At 38.6% G+C, this 19,055-nt stretch overlaps 1 protein-coding gene across 1 annotated transcript; it reads right to left on the bottom strand.

Annotated features, from left to right (window-relative positions):
- Window positions 1-733: 733 nt before the first annotated feature.
- Window positions 734-18,519, bottom strand: LOC113197625 (dehydrogenase/reductase SDR family member 7). The gene is made up of 7 exons (XM_026410046.2): window positions 18,190-18,519; window positions 11,265-11,417; window positions 9,401-9,507; window positions 8,798-9,037; window positions 6,045-6,167; window positions 5,097-5,312; window positions 734-998 (listed from the first exon to the last, which is right to left on the bottom strand). The coding sequence occupies exons 1-7, from the start codon at window positions 18,320-18,322 to the stop codon at window positions 951-953; spliced, it is 1,020 nt and encodes a 339-aa protein (XP_026265831.1). The 5' UTR covers window positions 18,323-18,519; the 3' UTR covers window positions 734-950.
- Between the last annotated feature and the right edge of the window lie 536 nt (window positions 18,520-19,055).

The raw sequence follows: 19,055 nt of genomic DNA, 5'->3' as shown, positions 1-19,055 counted from the left end.
GACCTGTTCCTCTTGCCTTTCTACCCTTCACCACATAAGGAAATGGTGTCCCTCCCCTCTGCAGGACACAGCAACTAGGTACCATCTTGGATGTAGGTATCAGTCCTTTCTAGATAGAGAACGGTCCTATTGGTAATGATCTCAGATTTCCCAGCCTCCAGAACTGTGAGAAACAAATTTTTGTCATGTTTATAAATTATGTAGTATATGGTATGTTATAGAAGCACAAATGGACAAAGACATTTCTGTTAAATAGGTGTTTATTCTTTGGTTAGATTTCTGTGATCCTAGATTTTAAGCTTATGTGGCTGTTTTAGTCAGCTCTTTGACTGCTATGACTAAAAGACCTGAAAAGAACAATGAGTGAAGGAAAAGTTTATTTGGGGTCTCACAGTTTCAGAGGTCTCAGTTTATAGATGGCTGGCTCCATTCCTCAAAGCTCAAGGTGAGGCAGAGCATCATGGCAGAAGAGTATGGCAGAGGGATGTAGTTCACATGAGGATCAGGAAGCAGACTCCAAAAAGATACACCCCAAAGCCACGCCCCAAATAACCCACCTCCTTCAGCCACACCCTACCTGCCTTCAGTTACCACTCAGTTATTCCCTGTTGGGGGATTAATTCACTGATGGGGTTAACGCTCTCACAACCCAATCATTACTCGCCTAAATCTTACATTCTTATGCATGAGCCTTTTGGGGACACCTCACATCCAAACCATAACAATGCCTAAGTATTTTTAAAATATTCTTTTATTCAAGAATGTAGTATGTTAATACTGTTTTGCAAGATTTATGACAGTCTTATTTTTTATTTATTGTACACTAAAAGGAAAATTGTATCAAGAAGTAAAAAAATCACAAATTAGCCTTCAGTTATTCTTCTGGGCATAGATTGCTGTTATGTTTTCCACTTCTCCCTTCAATGGCCAGAAAATTACAAGTGCTCCTTTCACTCATGTTTTGTCTTCCAAATTTTAAAATAAGAGGAATCTGCATCCTGTAAAAGAGTAACAGTAGTATGTATCAGTCCTTCCTACTATTTACCCAAGTTTTTACAATTAAGTTGCTTTGAGGGATCTGTTCATTATCATTCACTGCTAAGAATCCTTACAAGCCTCAGACAAATGTTTAGACTCGACTGAAAAAAAAAAAAATCACAGCCAAATTTTAGATCTGTCCACAAATCTCTCTAAATAGCTTCACATCATTATCTCCTTTATCTAGCATGAATAACATTGGTTATTATCTGTTCATATCATTTCCTAAATGCTGAATTCTCATTAATACTCAGATTAGCATATCATACCCACACTGACTTGTCCTAATAAATAAAAAGAACAGATCCAATTATTAAAATGGAAATATTTGAAATATAATTCAAATTATTTATGAGCTTTTAATATATTATTTAAAGGATGATTTTTTAAAAAGCAACTTGATAATCCCTCATATGTGATTTTCATTTGGGAAGTATGCATTTACCTCTTGAAAGAATTTGTACTAAAAAAGAATAATAATGATGATATTGATAACACAAAATTCAGTGTGGCTCTTGTTCTGTGGTTTTGTGTAGAGAATGAGGTATCATGCCTCAGAAATGGTAATGGGAAATTAGAGAATACCTAATTTATAATTTAAAAAGAGTGATAAGGCATTAAGACCATGAAATACACAATATATTAAAGAAAGGGGGTCATGGGGGGGCTGCCATCTTTTAATAAAGGCTAATGTAATAAAATGCTATATTTTCTCAGTGATGTTTATATTTTACATTTAGATAGTATGTAAACAAAATGAAATAACCTTCACAAGGACATTTCTGAGAGAAGAATAACTGTCATATGACTAAAACTCTTCTAATCCCTGGTCCCTCTTTCCTCTCTGAAAAAAAAAAAAAACACTTCTATAATATATGTCTACTTTGTTACTGAGATCATTGAGAATATAAATTGGTATAGGGGTTATGAAAAACAATATGGATATTTCTCAAAAAATTAAAAATAGAACTACCATATCATACACAGCAATAACACTTATATGTATTACTCCACTTTAAGAAAAATGCCTGAGGTGGCGTACTAGAAAAAGCCAAGTGCAGTGGGGCACACATGTGCACACATGTAATCCCAGCAACTTGGGAGCTAAGGCAGAAGAATTATAACTTTGAGGCCAGTCTGGGCAACTTTACCTGTCTCAAAATAAAAACTGAAAAGGGCTGGGAATGTAGCGCACTAGCAGAGTGCTTACCTAGCATGCATAAGGCCCTGGATTTGATCCCCAATATGACCAAAAGAAAAAAGTTTGGGGGATTTTTTTGTTCATTTGTTTGCTTTCCTAAATTCATGTTCTGGAAATTGTAAAAAGTCAAAGACTAGGTGACCTCATCTGTTCAGCCTCTGCTGAAAGTCCCCTTATCTGGGTCATTTTCTCATAAAGAAATGAAATCAGTTCTATGTAGAAGGAGCCTAGTACATGACAATTCATCCTCCTAAGAATTAACTCAAGTTCTGTGAGAAATATTTATTAATCCCTTCAGTGGTAACTGAAGGCAGGTAGGGTGTAGTGTTAATCCCTCATGGCCTAATTTCCTTGCAGTAGGCCCATCGGTTAAGGTTCCACCATTTTCAACATTACCATACTGGGACCAAGCTTTGAGGAGGAACCATATCTAAACCATACCAGGGCATATATCCACAGAAAATGAAACCAGCATCTAGAAGATCATCTGTACCCCCATGCTCATTTTTCTATTTGTCTATGAGCCAAGATATGGACACAACCTAAGTACCTTGTCAAAGAATGAATGTGTTAAACAAAGGTGGTGTGTATCTATGCAATGGAATACTGTTTGGCCATTAAAAAAGGGAAACCCTGTGTGGTACATTCTGAATAATGGTACATTCCTATAATTCCAGCTATTTGAGAAGTGAAATGAGAGAATTTTTAGTTCAAGCCCAGCCTGAGCAACTAAGTGGGACTATGTCTCAAAACAAAATTAAAAGGGCTATGTAAGGGGCTCAATAGTAGAGTGCTTTCTTGGATGTGAGACCCCAGATTCAATACCCAATACCACAAAAAATGAAGCTGAAGAGTGTTAAGTGAAATACGTAAGATACAAAATGATACTATATGATCTCACTTGTATGTGCCATCTAAAAACTCACTTATAGAGGCACAGAATTGAATAATGGTTGCCAGGGGCTGGAAGGTGGGAGAAATGGGCAGATGTTGGTCAAAGGGCACAACCTTTCTGTTAAAAGATGAGTAACTTAGGTTATTATTAAGTCACAAATTCAAATTAATGTATAGCATGGTGATTGGTTAACACCATATCATATACCTCACATTGGATAGGAGAGTAGATCTTAAATGTTCTCATGACACAGCAAAGGTAACTGGGAGATGTGTTAATCAGATTTACTGTGGTAATCATTTTACAATGTATGTATAATATCAAATCATCACATACACCTTCCAAATATACAGATTTGATTTTTTAGTTTTTGTATAAAAACAAATCATTGACCTTTACTTTATGTATGCTGAATATCCTGCTACTTATGAAAGTCAGGATGAGAAAGAAAATAAAAGCATAACAGCAAACACTTATAACACTACAGACTGTTTTAAAGCTTTTCATGTACTAACTCATTGAATCTCCATAACAATCCTGTGACTAGATACTATTCACTAATCTCGATTGCCCAGATGGAGAGATTGAGCTATAGAGAAGTAACTTGCTAAAAGTCAAGGGGCAGAGATCGGGTAGAGCTGGGATTTGAACCCAGAAAGCCCAGCACTAGGCTTCGTGCTCTCAGCCAGGATGCTGTGGTTCCTTTCTAGATAGGTGGCCTTCCCCTCCCAACTCTAATCTATAGCTGGGCTCAATGCCATTAGATCAACTATGCTCCAAATTTAAATTTCAGATGTAATCTTTGATCAAGCTCATCTTTGGAACCATCCCATACTACCAGAGTCTCAGCACTGCCAAAACAATTGTAAATGATTTGGCTCAAAGTAAACTGCTCCACATTACAGATTAGTACAGGGAAAGACTCATTAATAATTTTGCAAGCTCTGGATGTTTTAGTGTATTATTAATCCCATTTTATAATCTCTAAGCATTTTGTTATGTTCTGGTGTTTCGACCTTTTTCCGTAGTAATTCATTTGCACTTCCCTACAAAAAGTTGGAACAAATTAAATGTGTAACAAGTGGATTAGATGTTTCAGTGGGTTGTTTAAAATAGTGGTAGATTATATAGTGGACATGTAGAGTATGATCCTCTTTTATAATTCTTTTTTATGTCAATCTGCATTTTCTTAATTCAAAATATGATAGTAACAGAGTATGAAAGAAATAACTCTTTAAATAAATAACTCAATAAAATCCTTCCATAGCACTAACCTTTCTTTGTACAATCAATCTATAATTTTGAGATTAACTCATTACATTTGCTGTGTTATTTATGCATTAAACTCTACTGATGGTCACAATTTTATCAATCAGTTAATGATATACCCCACTAATTTCGATAACAATGAGGGCCAAAGGCAGTAATAAGCTTTTTCCATAAATGTGGCCACAGGCACATGTCAGATGTGCAGGATGGAGGCAACAGTAGTGTATCCTGCACAGTGTGCATACACCTGTCTTAGCAATGCAGTCAGTGCTTTGACAGAAGAGGAGGGTATAGGGCCTGAGGTGCACCTAGTCCTGGGGAGGGGTGGGAGAGGAAGCCAGGGATCACTTCAAAGAGGTAACCCCTGCCCTGAGAGACTGGTAGGATGGGTAGATCTTGCTGGGGAAAGAGCACTTTGATACAGATCCTAGTCAAACGGTTACGTGTAGAAAAAAAAAAAAAAAATGGCAACCTTTGGTTTGATTTTACCTTGTAGAAAACTCATTTCTCCCAAGACTAGTCAAAATTTACAGTAAGTCACCAGATATATATGGGGGTGGAATACTTGTTATAATTTCTGTATTTGATATGAAATTGTTGGAGGGTTAGCAAGAAAGCTTTTAAGCACTAAGATTTTTTTATTTGCCTACAAAATTGAAACATATTATTAAGAAATATATAAACTGCTCTTACCTTACCACTCTGAAAGTTACTAATCCTTTTCTTCCCTAATTTGTTCGTCATCCAAATGGCCAGGGTTGGCATATATTGCCACAAATATGCCACCAACAAGAAAGGATGCTCTGCAATCCAAACTTCTTTCAAATCGTTAGCCATGGCAATTAACATCAGCCGCACACAACGGCTAGTTGCCATCTTGTACGACTGATCTCCAGCATGGACCACAGTCTAAGAAAAGTTTAGAATTAAGTGAATGCTGAGTAATTTTTCAAGCTATTTCACAGAACATTTAAGCGAAAAAAACTTAAAGGCCAACTAATTATGTTATTCCTTCAGGAATCCCCACAAACCCTATAGGGGGTTATAAACTTCTATAGTATTTCAAATTTAATTTTTTGTTTTTCAGCACTAGGGATCACACACAGGGCCTTGCTCATGCTCCCAAGCATTCTACACCTGAACTATATTCCCAGTGCAATTTTTGTAATTCTTCAATTAGCCTAATAGGAATGATAAATATACAAGAGAATACTGTACGGGCTAACTAAAAGATGAAAGTTTGCTTCTAGCTAGAATTGCTAGAAGCAATTATCACCTTAGAGTGATAATTTAGTTATCACTTTAGTAATGAGACTCAAATTATTATGATATGCATTTAGCAAATGAAATCTCATCAAACAAGAGGATGAAATGGAAGAAGATAAAATGGGCTTCTAAATAAGAAAAAAACCTATCACATAATAGCACACCCGTAATGGCAGACATCTTATAAATATTATCTTAGCAACTTCTTTAGCCTTTATTTAAACATAAGGCCAATGCACTATCAGCTGGCTAACAATTTTCATAAGTTTTCTAACAAAAGTATGACATAATATCCCTGAAATATAGTAAAAAAAAAAAACCACTACAATATAACAAGGAAAGCATTCAAATTATATGACAATTAGAAATTTTTACCTTTGTGACTTCTTCAGCTAGTGCATTCTTCACAATATTTGAGTAGACAGGTCCTGGGTAAATGTTAGAAATGATTATACCTGGATATTTGGTAAGTTCAGATCGAAGGCAATTAAAAAAACCCTAACAGACACAAAAGGAAAAAAAAAAGGCAAATAAAGTTAAATGGAGACTCATGGCTCATGATTTATCAAAATATGCTCTGAAAAGCCTGAATAAAGGTCAAGTAGTGTAGTCGGGCAAACAATGTTACGCATTTTTCACTATGAGACCAGAGGCGATCCAGGAAAGACATCCTTACCTCTTGCCAGGTATAGGCAGTTTGCCACCTTGTTTGTAGTGGCTCTTGCCATCAGTGGTCTTTATGGTTGGCAAACCCTGAACCAACAAGAACTCCCAGAAGGTTCTGATACACCCTCCTCATAGCAATCCTCATCTCCCTGTTCTAAAACAAGTGCATGTTCTCCAGAAATCACTGGGATAGGCTTTCTCTTTATTCTCCAGAGTCATCTAAGTGCCAGTGTTTGGGGCAATAGGGAGTACAGAGGGATCAATGCTGCACAGAAATTCACCACAGAGAAAGAATCCAACCTTTTCAATTGATATTACTATGTAATATGTTACTAAACAGGATGATTTAGTTTGAGCAGATGAGTCTTTTGGGGGTGATAACTAGTACCTGGCCAGTTAAAATTATAATATGATCACATATTGAATGACATTTATAAAAACAAACTACAGACCTAGACTTAAACATACAGGCCATTTCCAAACCAACAAGGAATAAACAGAAATCTGCTTCTCTTCATCTCTGATCCTAAATTAGGAATTTTCCAAGATTACATTGTTATAAAGCTAGGTTAACTACTGAAACTAAACACCTAACCCCTGGTACATTCATATTTAATCCAACATCATTAATTAGTAACCAGCCCTTAAATAACTGACCCTTAACACACTACAAGGTGCTATTTCCTCATGATCAGTCCTGGGCCTCATGAGGGTGGTGAGAGTTTATGCTGCAAGTGAAGAGTGCTGTCAGAAATGGACCGAAAAATTAATTGGTAAATGAATTGAGAACTCCTGACCTTTTTAACCTTTTGTCCCTCTGCCACAAAAGCAGAAAGAAAACATAAAGTAAGCCATTTGTCAGACAATACTACCTCTCAAGATGGTTCAGACCTCTTGTTAGAAATCCCATCTACTAGCTGAGCATAGTCGTGCATGCTTATTATCCCAGTAGCTTGGGAGACTGAAGTAGAAGGATCACGAGTTCAAAGCCAGCCTCAGCAACTTAGCAAGGCCCTAAGCAACTCAGTCTCTAATAAAATATAAAAAAGAGATGGGGATGTGGCTCAGTGGTTAAACACCCCTAGGTTCAATCACTGGTAGCCAAAGAAATGTTAACATGTAAACTTTTCAACTAAACAAGTTCACTCCACAACTTGCTGGAGATCCTAGAAAAAACTGTATTCTTCACAAAAGCCTCCTGCTTAATGTTCAACTACTTGTAAAACTAACTAGAGTCTCAACCTACCACATCCTATCAGAAAATCAAATCCAGTAATTAACAGAGAAGCTTGGAGGGAGGCCAGACAGCTCATCTGTGTTTTACTGAGAACATTCTGTCAGTCTTATGAAACTCTTGGGGCCAAAAGACAGGTGGTTGTCCTCCCACATCTGCCCGCCTGTGGTTTGCCCAGATGCTCTACAGTAAAACTGACAGCCCATTGTTGAAGAGGAAGAAATTAGTGCTGCATTCTATAGTCTCATCACTTCAAACTGTCCCCTGTTCAGAGAAGAAAGAAGATGTCCTAAAGAACCAAAGCTTCACATTCTCTGAAAAGTAAGACAACCACGCAGCTATTGCATCTCATTTTCCCAAGAGTAAAATGCTGACTCAAACTAACCTTCAACAATATTAATTTTACACTTTGGATCTCCTTCCATCATTCTCCTCCTATTTGCCTTATATGTTCTTCCTATCCACACTTAAGCAAATATTAAAATTTCCTTCAGTAAGAGTATTTACACTTCATAAGTTATAAAATTCAAAATCAAATTATTCTCCTGGACTTTGCCCTGGCTGAGATTTCTTCTTCTAAAACCACTGAAATGTCACATGAGGCCCAATACTAATACTTCAGTTGTCAGTACCTCTTTTCACATTCATGAGACGTGGCAAAATGTACAGTGAGTACAAAGGGGAAGGAAAAAAAAAAGTCACAGTAATGGGAGAAAGAAAATACGTCCCAAAGTTTGTGTAGAGGGAGGGGAAGACTCACAGTTTACCATGAGGACGTGGTGGAAATAGGGATAAGGTGAACAAGACATGCTGACCAGACTATATATACTTCTTCTTCTTTTTTTTTTTTTTTTTTAGTTGTAGATGGACACAATTTTATTCTATTGATTTTTATGTGGTTCCAAGGATCGAACCCAATACCTCATGCATGCTAGGCAAGCACTTTACCACTGAGCCACAACCCTAGCCCCTACATACACTTCTAAAGAGCAAAATCATATTTTTATATTCCAGGATCTGCTGCAGTGTATGGCACAGGATAGATGCTCAATACATATATTTTGGACAAGTTTGAAGCATGTGTGGCTCATATTGTTTTTATCATGTACTGGGGGATATCTTCTATCAAAGTTCTATTTCTGTTTTCCCACACAATTGCCCAGTTCCAAGGATAATCATATTCCCCATTTGGGTCAGTTCTGTCAGAGTAGAGTTTCAGCAGCCTTACCCGAAGAGCATGCTTACTGGCACAATATCCACCGGATAGAGGTACAGATACAATGCCTGCAAGGCTATTCACAATAACTATCTTTCCTTGTTTCCTCTCGATCATGTGAGGTAGGACACACTTTGTCAAAGAGATTGTCCCTAAATAGTTAAGCTCAATTAGCTCCTTGAAGACATCGAAGTTGGTATCCATAATCAAAGAACGCTGGGATCTTCCACCATTATTGACCAGAATGTCAATCTAGTTAAATAAAATCAGAAAAGAGATGCTTAGAGGTTGTAAAGGAAATTCTAGGCACAATTGTTTATATTGTTAACTTGAAGATTCAATAGAACAATGATATATTTCTAGAATTTAGTAATAAAAATCATGGTAAAGTAACCAGAATGTACCTATGGTACTCCCATTTTATAAAACTGTTTATGGAAAATGTCAGACTCAGTGATGAACAGGCCTAATACATAGGCCTGATTACACTGCACGGACGCCATGTACATACAACTCTTAAAATGAGAGCACCATGGATGGGAATATCCTTTGTGATACTTCAAAGACAGACAAAGCAATGCAATAAATGCTATATGAATATAAATTGCTACTTACTTTACCAAACTCCTGGAGAACAGCTTTGGTTGCCCCCTCATGGGAACTTCTGTCAGTCAGGTCAAGGGGCAAAATGAGTATATCTTTTCCTTTTAAATTGCCATTCTCTAAATAAAAATACTTTAAAATTAGTGAGAACATCATAACAAAGATCATTCATTCCCCTTGCTACTTTTCTTAAGTTTAACACACACCCTGCAATAGGAGTTGCCCACAGATTCACTTCTGGGTGGCCCTTTGAAAGTTTCTCTCAGTCACCAGGAGAACTAGAGGTAATATGGAAACATCTTAGACAAAAAAAAGGTGGCCAGCTTCACCAGACATGGAATAGCATGCTTTATTCTGAATAAAGACAGTAGAACTTCAGAAAAGACCGGCAGAAATCAAGACTAACCTACAAGCTATAAGAAACAAAAACTGTAGAGCAATTTCTTTAGAAGTACAGTTTTGTTCACTTTGCAGTAGGCTCACAAAGGTTAGTTGCTGCCTTGCAAACATTTTAAAAAAGAAAAAGAAAATGAAAGTTATGTTTTAATTCAGTAAGAAGCTCAAAGCCCACAGTCAAATGACATGTAGAAGCCACAGGCCAATGACATATAAGAAAACAACATGGTCCTTTCTACAAATCCCACCAAGAATCAACATGTGCTACAACTGCCATTTTCTATTTCTGTTCATTAAAGCAAATTTGCCTGAACTCTAACCTTGAAACAGAATAAATAATGCCAATAAGAAAAACAAAACAGAAAATACAGTAAGTACAAATTATTTATGGGCAAAAGAGGACATAATGAAGCATCATCTGCAAACTAATAAATGTAAGGGCTTGCACTAATGATCTGACAGATAAAAGAAAAGCATTCACGCTCACACAAATGAAGAAAGGCTGACAGGGTTCAGCTTCTCTGCTTGTGCAGGACTTGCAGGTCCCAGAAGTAGAGGAGTAACTACCATAAGAAATGACCTAGTGCCCTTGCAGACTGTTAATCAGGCAATGAACTCTTATTACAGGGTGTTTAGCTCAAAATCAGCAAAGTTAAAGAAAGACTGAAAAAAGGAATAACAGAGAGATGACCAAAAAACAATGAGCTGGAAAATTCAACATTCTCTCAGTTTAGATACCAAGTACCCTATGAGAAAAAACAGCTCTTCTACTTGAGGCTGCTTTCAATGTGAACATAACACCAAAACCCAAACCAACAAATAATTAACATAATCACCCTTTATAGGTTGCATTTTTTATACCTAATTTCATTCTGTTTCTTTTATTCTCTATAACAAAAATGTTATACCATTCCATTGACTACAATATCTCACATTTTAGCAAAATGAGTAAGGATCCATCCTACCTCAGTTTCAGTGGTTACATATATGAATGTTATAGATAAAAAACAAACTGAACGGGGCTGAGGCTATAGCTCAGTGGTAAAGCACTTGCCTCTCACTAATGAGGCACTGGGTTCAATCCCCAGGACCACATAAAAATAAATAAAGATACTATGTGTTCATCTACAACTAAATAAATATTAAAAAAAAGAAAACTATTCTTTCTCTAAGACAAAAATATAAGTCACCTGGTCACTAAAAAGTCAAAAAAAGGATTGGACAATCAGCAGTCTCTCCCTAATGCCAAGAGTCAGTGCAAAAAAGAATAGAAAGCTGACAAAATGAGGCAGCAAAGGTGAAGGGAAGCCAACTAAGATGCAACAAGAGAAAAGGGCCAGGGGCCAGGCACTTGGAGGGTTTGGAGCCAGGGTGCACTGGCAGGAGAAGCCCATCTCCCCTCTGCAATTCCCAGGCTGCACTTGAGTTTGCAGTGTGCCTCATGTCTAGGAAGCACAGCTGCTGTTTTAGGTTCACTCACCTAGGCATTTTCTTTTCACCCTTTCCAGCTCATGCACTCTTCTGGCTGACAGCACAAGAGAAACTCCCAGTTTTGACAGCTGGTAAGCCAGCTCCTCGCCAATCCCACTGGATGCTCCAGTCACCCACACCACCATGTCCGTCAACTCCCATTCTATTGAGGAAAGAAATAGAGGTAGAAGGGAATGAATAAGTGAGAGATCACACCTGCACATCAAAGCTTGGCAACAAACAAACATCAAAAACTTTAAACAATACCACTAAATATGAATACTAATGTGTGGAGCTTAAATTTTTTAAACTTTCTAAGAAAACTCCTCATACCTAATCTCTTAAAGCATGAATACAAACCATATTAGTAATAGTTATCTAAACAGTATTTTATGCATTGCAGAATTTTCCAGACTTTACTTCAAGGTTAGCCTTATCACTCCATGGTTCACTACATGGCTCTATATATCTACACGTGTGATAAGAAAAGTAAAGCTAAGGGACTGGGGATATAGCTCAGTTGTTAGAGTGCTTGCCTCAGATGTACAAGGCCTTGGGTTCAATCCTCAGGGCCATCAATCAATCACTCAATCAAAGTGAACAGAAAGTCATTACCCAGACTCACTTTTCTTCTCCGTATAATGATGAATTCAGACTACTTTTTTCAGTCAGTCCTTCCAACTTTTTGAAATCAAGCTTTCAATGAAGAGTGCCAATATTACAAGTGCTGCTCTATGATAAGATGTAATCATCTTGCATTTTAAAGGTAATATTTTCTCCATCTGGCAATCAAATTGGATGACTTAATGTCATTTTGTAATAGTGCCCCTGAAATGCCTGAGCTCTCATTTGAGGAGAATCTTAGTAGTTTACCCAAGATGAAATATATAATGACAGGAAGAAGACATGTTGTGTTCTTGCACAGTCATTTTCCTGTTGAAGACTCTGAAAATGCTGCAATACTAAAGCAATGGCAAGTGGTTTATTTGTGCTGCAGGAGATGATAGTCACTGAAGTCACTGTCTATCTGAACCTGTAGAGTCACTGTGATTCACCTCCTGTGTTTCTTCTTCATTAAGATATGTGTTATGGGGCTGGGGATGTGGCTCAAGCAGTAGAGCGCTCGTCTAGCATGCGAGGGGTGCTGGGTTCGATCCTCAGCACCACATAAAGATAAAATAAAGATGTTGTGTCCACCGAAAACTAAAAAAATAAATAAATAAATATTAAAAAATTCTCTCTCTCTCTCTCTCTCTCTCTCTCTCTCTTTAAAAAAAAGATATGTGTTATGGATTAAAACTAGCTAGCAAGTTACTACTTAACTTTGCATTTATGATTTTATATCAGGACACTTGAAATCAAGAACCTTGTGTACTATTTAAGTTAAGCACTTTTATTTTTTTTTTTAAGAGAGAGTGAGAGAGGAGAGAGAGAGAGAAAGAGAGAGAGATAAAATTTTTAATATTTATTGTTTTAGTTCTCGGCAGACACAACATCTTTGTTGGTATGTGGTGCTGAGGAACGAACCCGGGCCGCACGCATGCCAGGCGAACGCGCTACCACTTGAGCCACATCCCCAGCCCAAGTTAAGCACTTTTAAATCCAATCTTTTAAACAATAGCATCTTCAGAGACTGCCAGGGTTCAAATTTCAGCTCCACCACACACAGCAATGAGCATGTCCCATATGCTCAGTGCCTTAATTTTCCAGATCAAGAAAAGTGATTAATATCAAATCCCTCACAGGATTGTTAAGAGTAATGAGTTAAAACATGGGAAACTCGGGCTGAGGCTGTAGCTCAGTGGCAGAGTGCTTGCTGAGCATGTGTGAGGCACTGAGTTCAATCCTCAGCACCACATAAAAATAAAGATACTGTGTGTTCATCTACAATAAAAAATAATAATAATAATCACACAAAAATATTTTAACAGGTGGACTTTACAGCAGCAAAACATAGAATACTAATAACTTTGTTCTGATTCTCCCACCAGGGCCAATAGGGTTAATAGTCCTAATGATTTCATTTTTCTTTATTACTTATATGCTTTGCTTTACTTAATAAAACCCTCACAAGAATCCTGTTATGATCTCACTTTTTTAGAAAAGAAAACTGAGGTTAATAAAGATTAATTTACCCTGAGTAGACTGTAAATACCATCAAGATTGAGACCCTGACTTCCTTGTTCCTGGATACCCTCAGTGCCTGGGAGAGATTGAAACATAGAAAGGAATCCAAAACTAAATAACTATGAATCAACACCTAAAAACCCTGGCAAAGAAGCTGGGATATGAACCCAGGTATAGCTAGCTCCAAACTCCACACAGTTGACTATCATATAGTGCACATATTTAAATAAGATCAGTTGTCTTTGCAGTGATGGGACTGGAACCCGAGGTCACTTTCCATGGGTGTAGCTGACTTTCCCACTGAGCTATATCCCCAGTCCTTTATAATTTTAATTTTGAGACAGGGTTTCTCTAAGTTGCTTAGGCCTCACATGTTGCTAAAGATGGCCTCAAACTAGTAATCCTCTTGCCTCAGCCTCCGGAGTCACACCTCCAGAGTGCCTGATTTTACTCAATATTTTAAAACCCAACTGTTTCTTAGATATTCTAAACAATACAACTGCCCTTAGGAAAACAGTATTCTATAAATATTTAAACTAAAAATGGAAATGTCCCTAAAATATGCCTGGGCTACAAAGCTTTCCTGCAAGGTAATTATACTTTTTTGGAAAAGCACAATTGGACCAGAATGTTACAGGATTAAGAAATATGTATTCAGGTAATCCTTTATTTTCTCAATGTTATTCGCTTGACTTGGAATTGACTACTCATTAATCCAAATTTAAGTAAAGTGAATTCAGTTTGTTTTGGAATTCTTTACTCAGACACATAAAGTGAATCTACTTTGCTCTGAAACTGTTGACTAACTTGGCCTAGTTCTAATAAAGGTTTCTTCATTTTGTATCTATAAGCAAACAGCTATTACATAAAGCCAATAGTGAAAGTGTCAAGGCTCAAGTTCACCTTAGCACATTCAGTTCTGACACCCACCCTCCCATCCTGAAGAACGCTTTTTTGTTTAGCAGCCAGCCTTTGTTTAACATTCCACAGAATCTGACATATATAAATACTCCCTGAAAGAGCACCTGAAAGCAGACTCTTAGAGTTAGCCAGAAACTAACATTCAAAGCTAAACCCAGTTTGAAAATTCTCTCCTCAAACCATTGACCCGTCTCCACTTCCTTCCCTCCCAGGCTGTGGAAGCTCATCAACTGGGACTTTCACACAAGTCTAATCATTCAAGGGCTCTTTCTTCCACTGACGGGATACAGCTTTAACTTCTACCCTCTGGCAGCAGTGGGCAGCAGGCCTGCCTTCTGGCACCAGAAAGAGTAAATCAAGCCTCTTCCACATGGCCATCCTCATGTGCTTGAAGACAGCTGTTCTATCCTCCCTGAGGGCTCCCATCTCTGGCTTCTCTAAAGCTAAATAAACATGTTCAACTTCTGCTGCTTTCCTCATGTGTCCTGAGCACCAGGTGCTGAGCTCTGCTCAAACCCCCTGCACAAGCTCCCATTGCTTGTTCAATGCTCCTGCTGAAGAGAGCTGGCCACAGAAGGATGCAGGATTCCAGTGGGGTCGGGGCAATGCAGAGCAGGATGAGCTGACTCCATTACTTCCCTTGTCCTGCAGAAGGTTCGTCTATAACCTGATTATGTTAGGTTCCTGCCGCATCCCCAGTGCCCAGCACAGAGGCATCATTGGCAGTTGTTTCTTTAGACACTAAATGTCTGCAGATGTAGCCCAGACCCGCCTCAGCTTTGCTGGAAGGCAATTCACAGCTGACTCACACTGAGGTTTCTGTCAACTAAAACCTGAGTTGTCCATACATGTTGTCCCTTTTCATACTCAGGAACTGTGCCATAGGATTTTCTAGACCAATGTCCGATATCCAAATTTAGTTTCCTTGGAAATTCATCTTGTGAGATAAATGCAAAGAATATGTCTCTCTAGAAGGACACAAAAGAGGCAGAAAATAGTGATTGCCTGAATACTGGGATTCTGGGGGACAAGGGTGGGGTAAGCTTTGCTTTTTACCATATATGCTTTTATATTTTTAATTTTTTATTACATGAATAAAAAATTACAAATATAAAAGTGTTTTCTACTTTTTTAATTGATTTATTTATTTGTTCTAATTTGACAGCAGAATGCATTTCAGTTCATAGCACACAAATAGAGCACAACTTTTCATTTCTCTGGTTGTACAGAGTCACATCATTCGTGTTTTTATACATGTACCTAGGGTAATGATGTCCATCTCATTCCACTATCTTTCCTACCCTCATGCCCTATCCCTTCCCCTCTCTCCCCTTTGCCCTATCCAAAGTTCCTCCATGTGTTGTCTACTTTTTAAAGTAACAAAAAATAATAAATCTACAAAGTAATCAAACAGCATAATTTTTTTTCTTCATAGGGCCTGCCCATCTTTATGACAGTTGTTTAGGAAATCTCAGTGGATTTCCATGTTCCTTTAATTTTTTTTCTTTATCCCTCTACACCAATGTCTTTTTATTTTTATTTTTTTTTAAATATTTATTTCTTAGTTATCGGTGGACACAACATCTTTGTTTTGTATGTGGTGCTGAGGATCAAACCCCGGCCGCACGCATGCCAGGCAAGCGGGCTACCGCTTGAGCCACATCCCCAGCCCCACCAATGTCTTTTTAGACATGTTTTTTCCTTAACGTGCCCTCAAATGAAGTTACATTCAACAAATATGTTTCTATACACTTTACATATTTCTGTGTATGCTTTATAAATAGAGTTCTATAAAGCTTACTTTTTGTCAATGCAGATTAAGAATGACAAAATTTTAAAATTAAAATCTATTAAACTGTTAACTGAATTTGTTAAAGAAATTTTAATGTAACTTATTAAATAAGTGATAATATATGAAATTTAAAAAATATTTATCCTTAAGCTTTAGTTGGACACAATATCTTTATTTTACATTTATGTGGTGCTGAGGATTGAACCTGGTGCCTTGTAAATGCTAGGCAAGCACTCTACCACGGAGCCACAACCCCAGCCCTGATATATAAAATTAACATGCAAATTTTAAACTTATACAACCACATTATTGACTATCATCAAATTTAAAATCCTTCAAAATTCATTTTTCCAACAAAAGTAACACAACTAAAAAAAATCATTAAATTTCTTAAACACTATTATTAGTGACCTTATCTTTTTAACTTTTATTTGATAATCAAGTAAAAGCTAAACTTACTTAGCAGTTAAGCTGCTAGATATGTATTCAGATACTGTTAATATTTTTCCTTTTCCTCAACATAATTTGATGGATTGAATAACTTTTGTAGAATTTTGTGATAAAAGTAGAAAGTCCAACTTAACACAAAAGCACTTAGAATCAAACACAAACATCCACAAGGCAGCCAATGGCAGTGAATAGGCACATGCCTTTCACCTACAATCAGGAGAAAGTTCCGCAGTTAGTAAAATTGCAGTGTATATGGAATTCCTGATTAAAAAACAACAACCAAAAAAAAAAAAAAAAACCAAAGTCCACCAATCACAGCCAACTATTTGCCATAGTCTTTTAGCCCTGACCTTGCATACATGATGTGTATTAATTCAGCAACAGTACTGCTGCACATGTTTTACCCAAGAAAGCCCAACCAGAGAAATGAAATACAATGAAATTTTATTTCACCAGGAAGGTTGAGCTTTGGAGAGACACAAAACACTGTGCCATCAGATTTTTTTCAGTCCCCAAGAACCAATTTTATCTCTACCCATCAGCCATTTAGAAAATATAGACTATCTTCTGAGCTAGTAACTATTTCACTTCCAAGCCAACTTCATCACATACTTCAGGTATTTTCATACGGGAAACTTAGTCCAGGGAAACCTCACCTTTGGGCAGGTCATTTCATTTCTCTGAACATCAATTTCCTTATGTAGAAAACAAGAGTAATGCCCAATTTGTACCAGTTTCGTAAGATCAAACGTTATGCTTGTAAAGTGCTGAGCACACTGCCTACCTAGTACACACTGTGTTCATGAATACATATACACCCCCCCCACACACACACACACACACTCATTATAGGACCATAAAATAGGAAGGCAGAGACAAAAGAAGGGTAGGCAGAATGCCCCCTTAGTGTGCCAAGAATTATCTCACCTCAGAACAATACCAATTCAGCTCTTTGTGGTGTTACACTTATATCCTAGTGAGAAGGCAGATGGAAGACACCATTATTACCTCAGATTTGATTCCAAAACTACAGAACAGCGAGAAGTCGAGGACAAACAACTTCAGGAAGACACACTGAGCCTCTGTACAAGGAGACTGTCTTACAATGCAGGGGGATGCTCCTTGTTTTTCAGAGTGTCTTCCCCTGACACTACACCAGAACCCCTGGGATCCTGGCTGAGAAGTCAAACCCCTGAGGGCGTCCCTCCAATTCTCGCGCTCTCGGGTAGTTTGCAGGGGTTGCCTGAGCTGGAAAGTGAGTCTGTGCCATTTTCCCATAAGGATAAAAAACAGGGTCTGGGGTTGTGGCTCAGCGGTAGAGTGCTCGCCTCGCACAGGTGGGACCCTGGGTTCGATCCTCAGCACCACATTAAAATAAATAAGTGAAATAAAGGTTTAAAAAAATGATCTCCATTAAAAATGAATAAATAAATAAAAACAAAGGGGCAGAACTGCCTCCTTAAGCCCGGCCTCTTCCTTCCCCAGTGGCAGCCCAGGAAGGGCGCGGCCCCGCGACCCATAAACTCCACGCAAACGCGAGGGACCCGGACCACCCGGACCACCGGGAAGCTAGTGATCTAGACCCGCCTTGGCCGCTCTAAGCCCGATCTCCCACTTGTGTCTGGGAGTCACGGAGGGCCCTCACCTGGGCGTCGCCCCTGCCACTCAGCCCACAACAGAGCGAGGTCGCCGTCGGCACGGAGAAAGCGCAGCAGCTGCACCAGGAGCAGGAGCAGCGCGCCCAGCGCCAGCAACCAGAGCACCAGCTCCCAGGTCATGGTGGCCTCAGGCTGGGCTCTAGCGGAAGACGACCAGCTCAAGCCCTCAATATCACACCGCCACAGCCTCCCGGCTCCTCCCAACCCACAGGAAGGAGGAGTGGCCCGGCGGGTCCAGGTCCCGGGCTGCGGCCGAGAGTTGATTTGAGAAGTTGGAGCCCTGGTGGCCGAAGCTGCTGGTTTCGCTTGGATGTGCGCCCAATGAAGTGCTGCGAGAGAAACAAAAGGCACAGATGACTTCATTACTTGGCTATACCATTGTTGGGACAGTAAACAGGATTTGTAATAACAAGAACTATTATTTTCAACAATTGTCTTGCGGACTAGTATTTTTTAGGGCTCCAGTGTTTGGGGGAGAAGCAAACATGCCCCCTTCCTTCCTTCCTTCCTTTTCCTTCTTCAGTTCTAGGCAAGCCTTTTTCCACTGAGCTACAGCCCTAGCCGCATCCCCCATTTGTTTTTTGTTTGTTTGTTTTGTTTTGTTTCCTTCTTCCTTTTCTTTTTTTAACTAGGTGAAGCCAACAAAGCATAGACTGATACCACCACCGAATTAACCCAGTCGCTGAGTTGGGTTTGCCCCACGTCAACTGACATTTGCAGATCACATTGCAAATGACACTTGGGAGCTGGAAAGTGAGTTCTGAGGAGCTTGTTGGTTGGTGAGTTTTAGGCCTCCGGAGCCCAGGCTGGGGCGTGGCCTGCATAGTGTTTAAGTCCAGTGGCTGTGTCCTCT

This window comes from Urocitellus parryii, chromosome 6 (genome assembly GCF_045843805.1).
Source record: "Urocitellus parryii isolate mUroPar1 chromosome 6, mUroPar1.hap1, whole genome shotgun sequence".
In the NCBI taxonomy this organism is placed as follows: Eukaryota; Metazoa; Chordata; class Mammalia; order Rodentia; family Sciuridae; genus Urocitellus; species Urocitellus parryii.
This window is presented reverse-complemented; position numbering and strand designations above follow the sequence as displayed.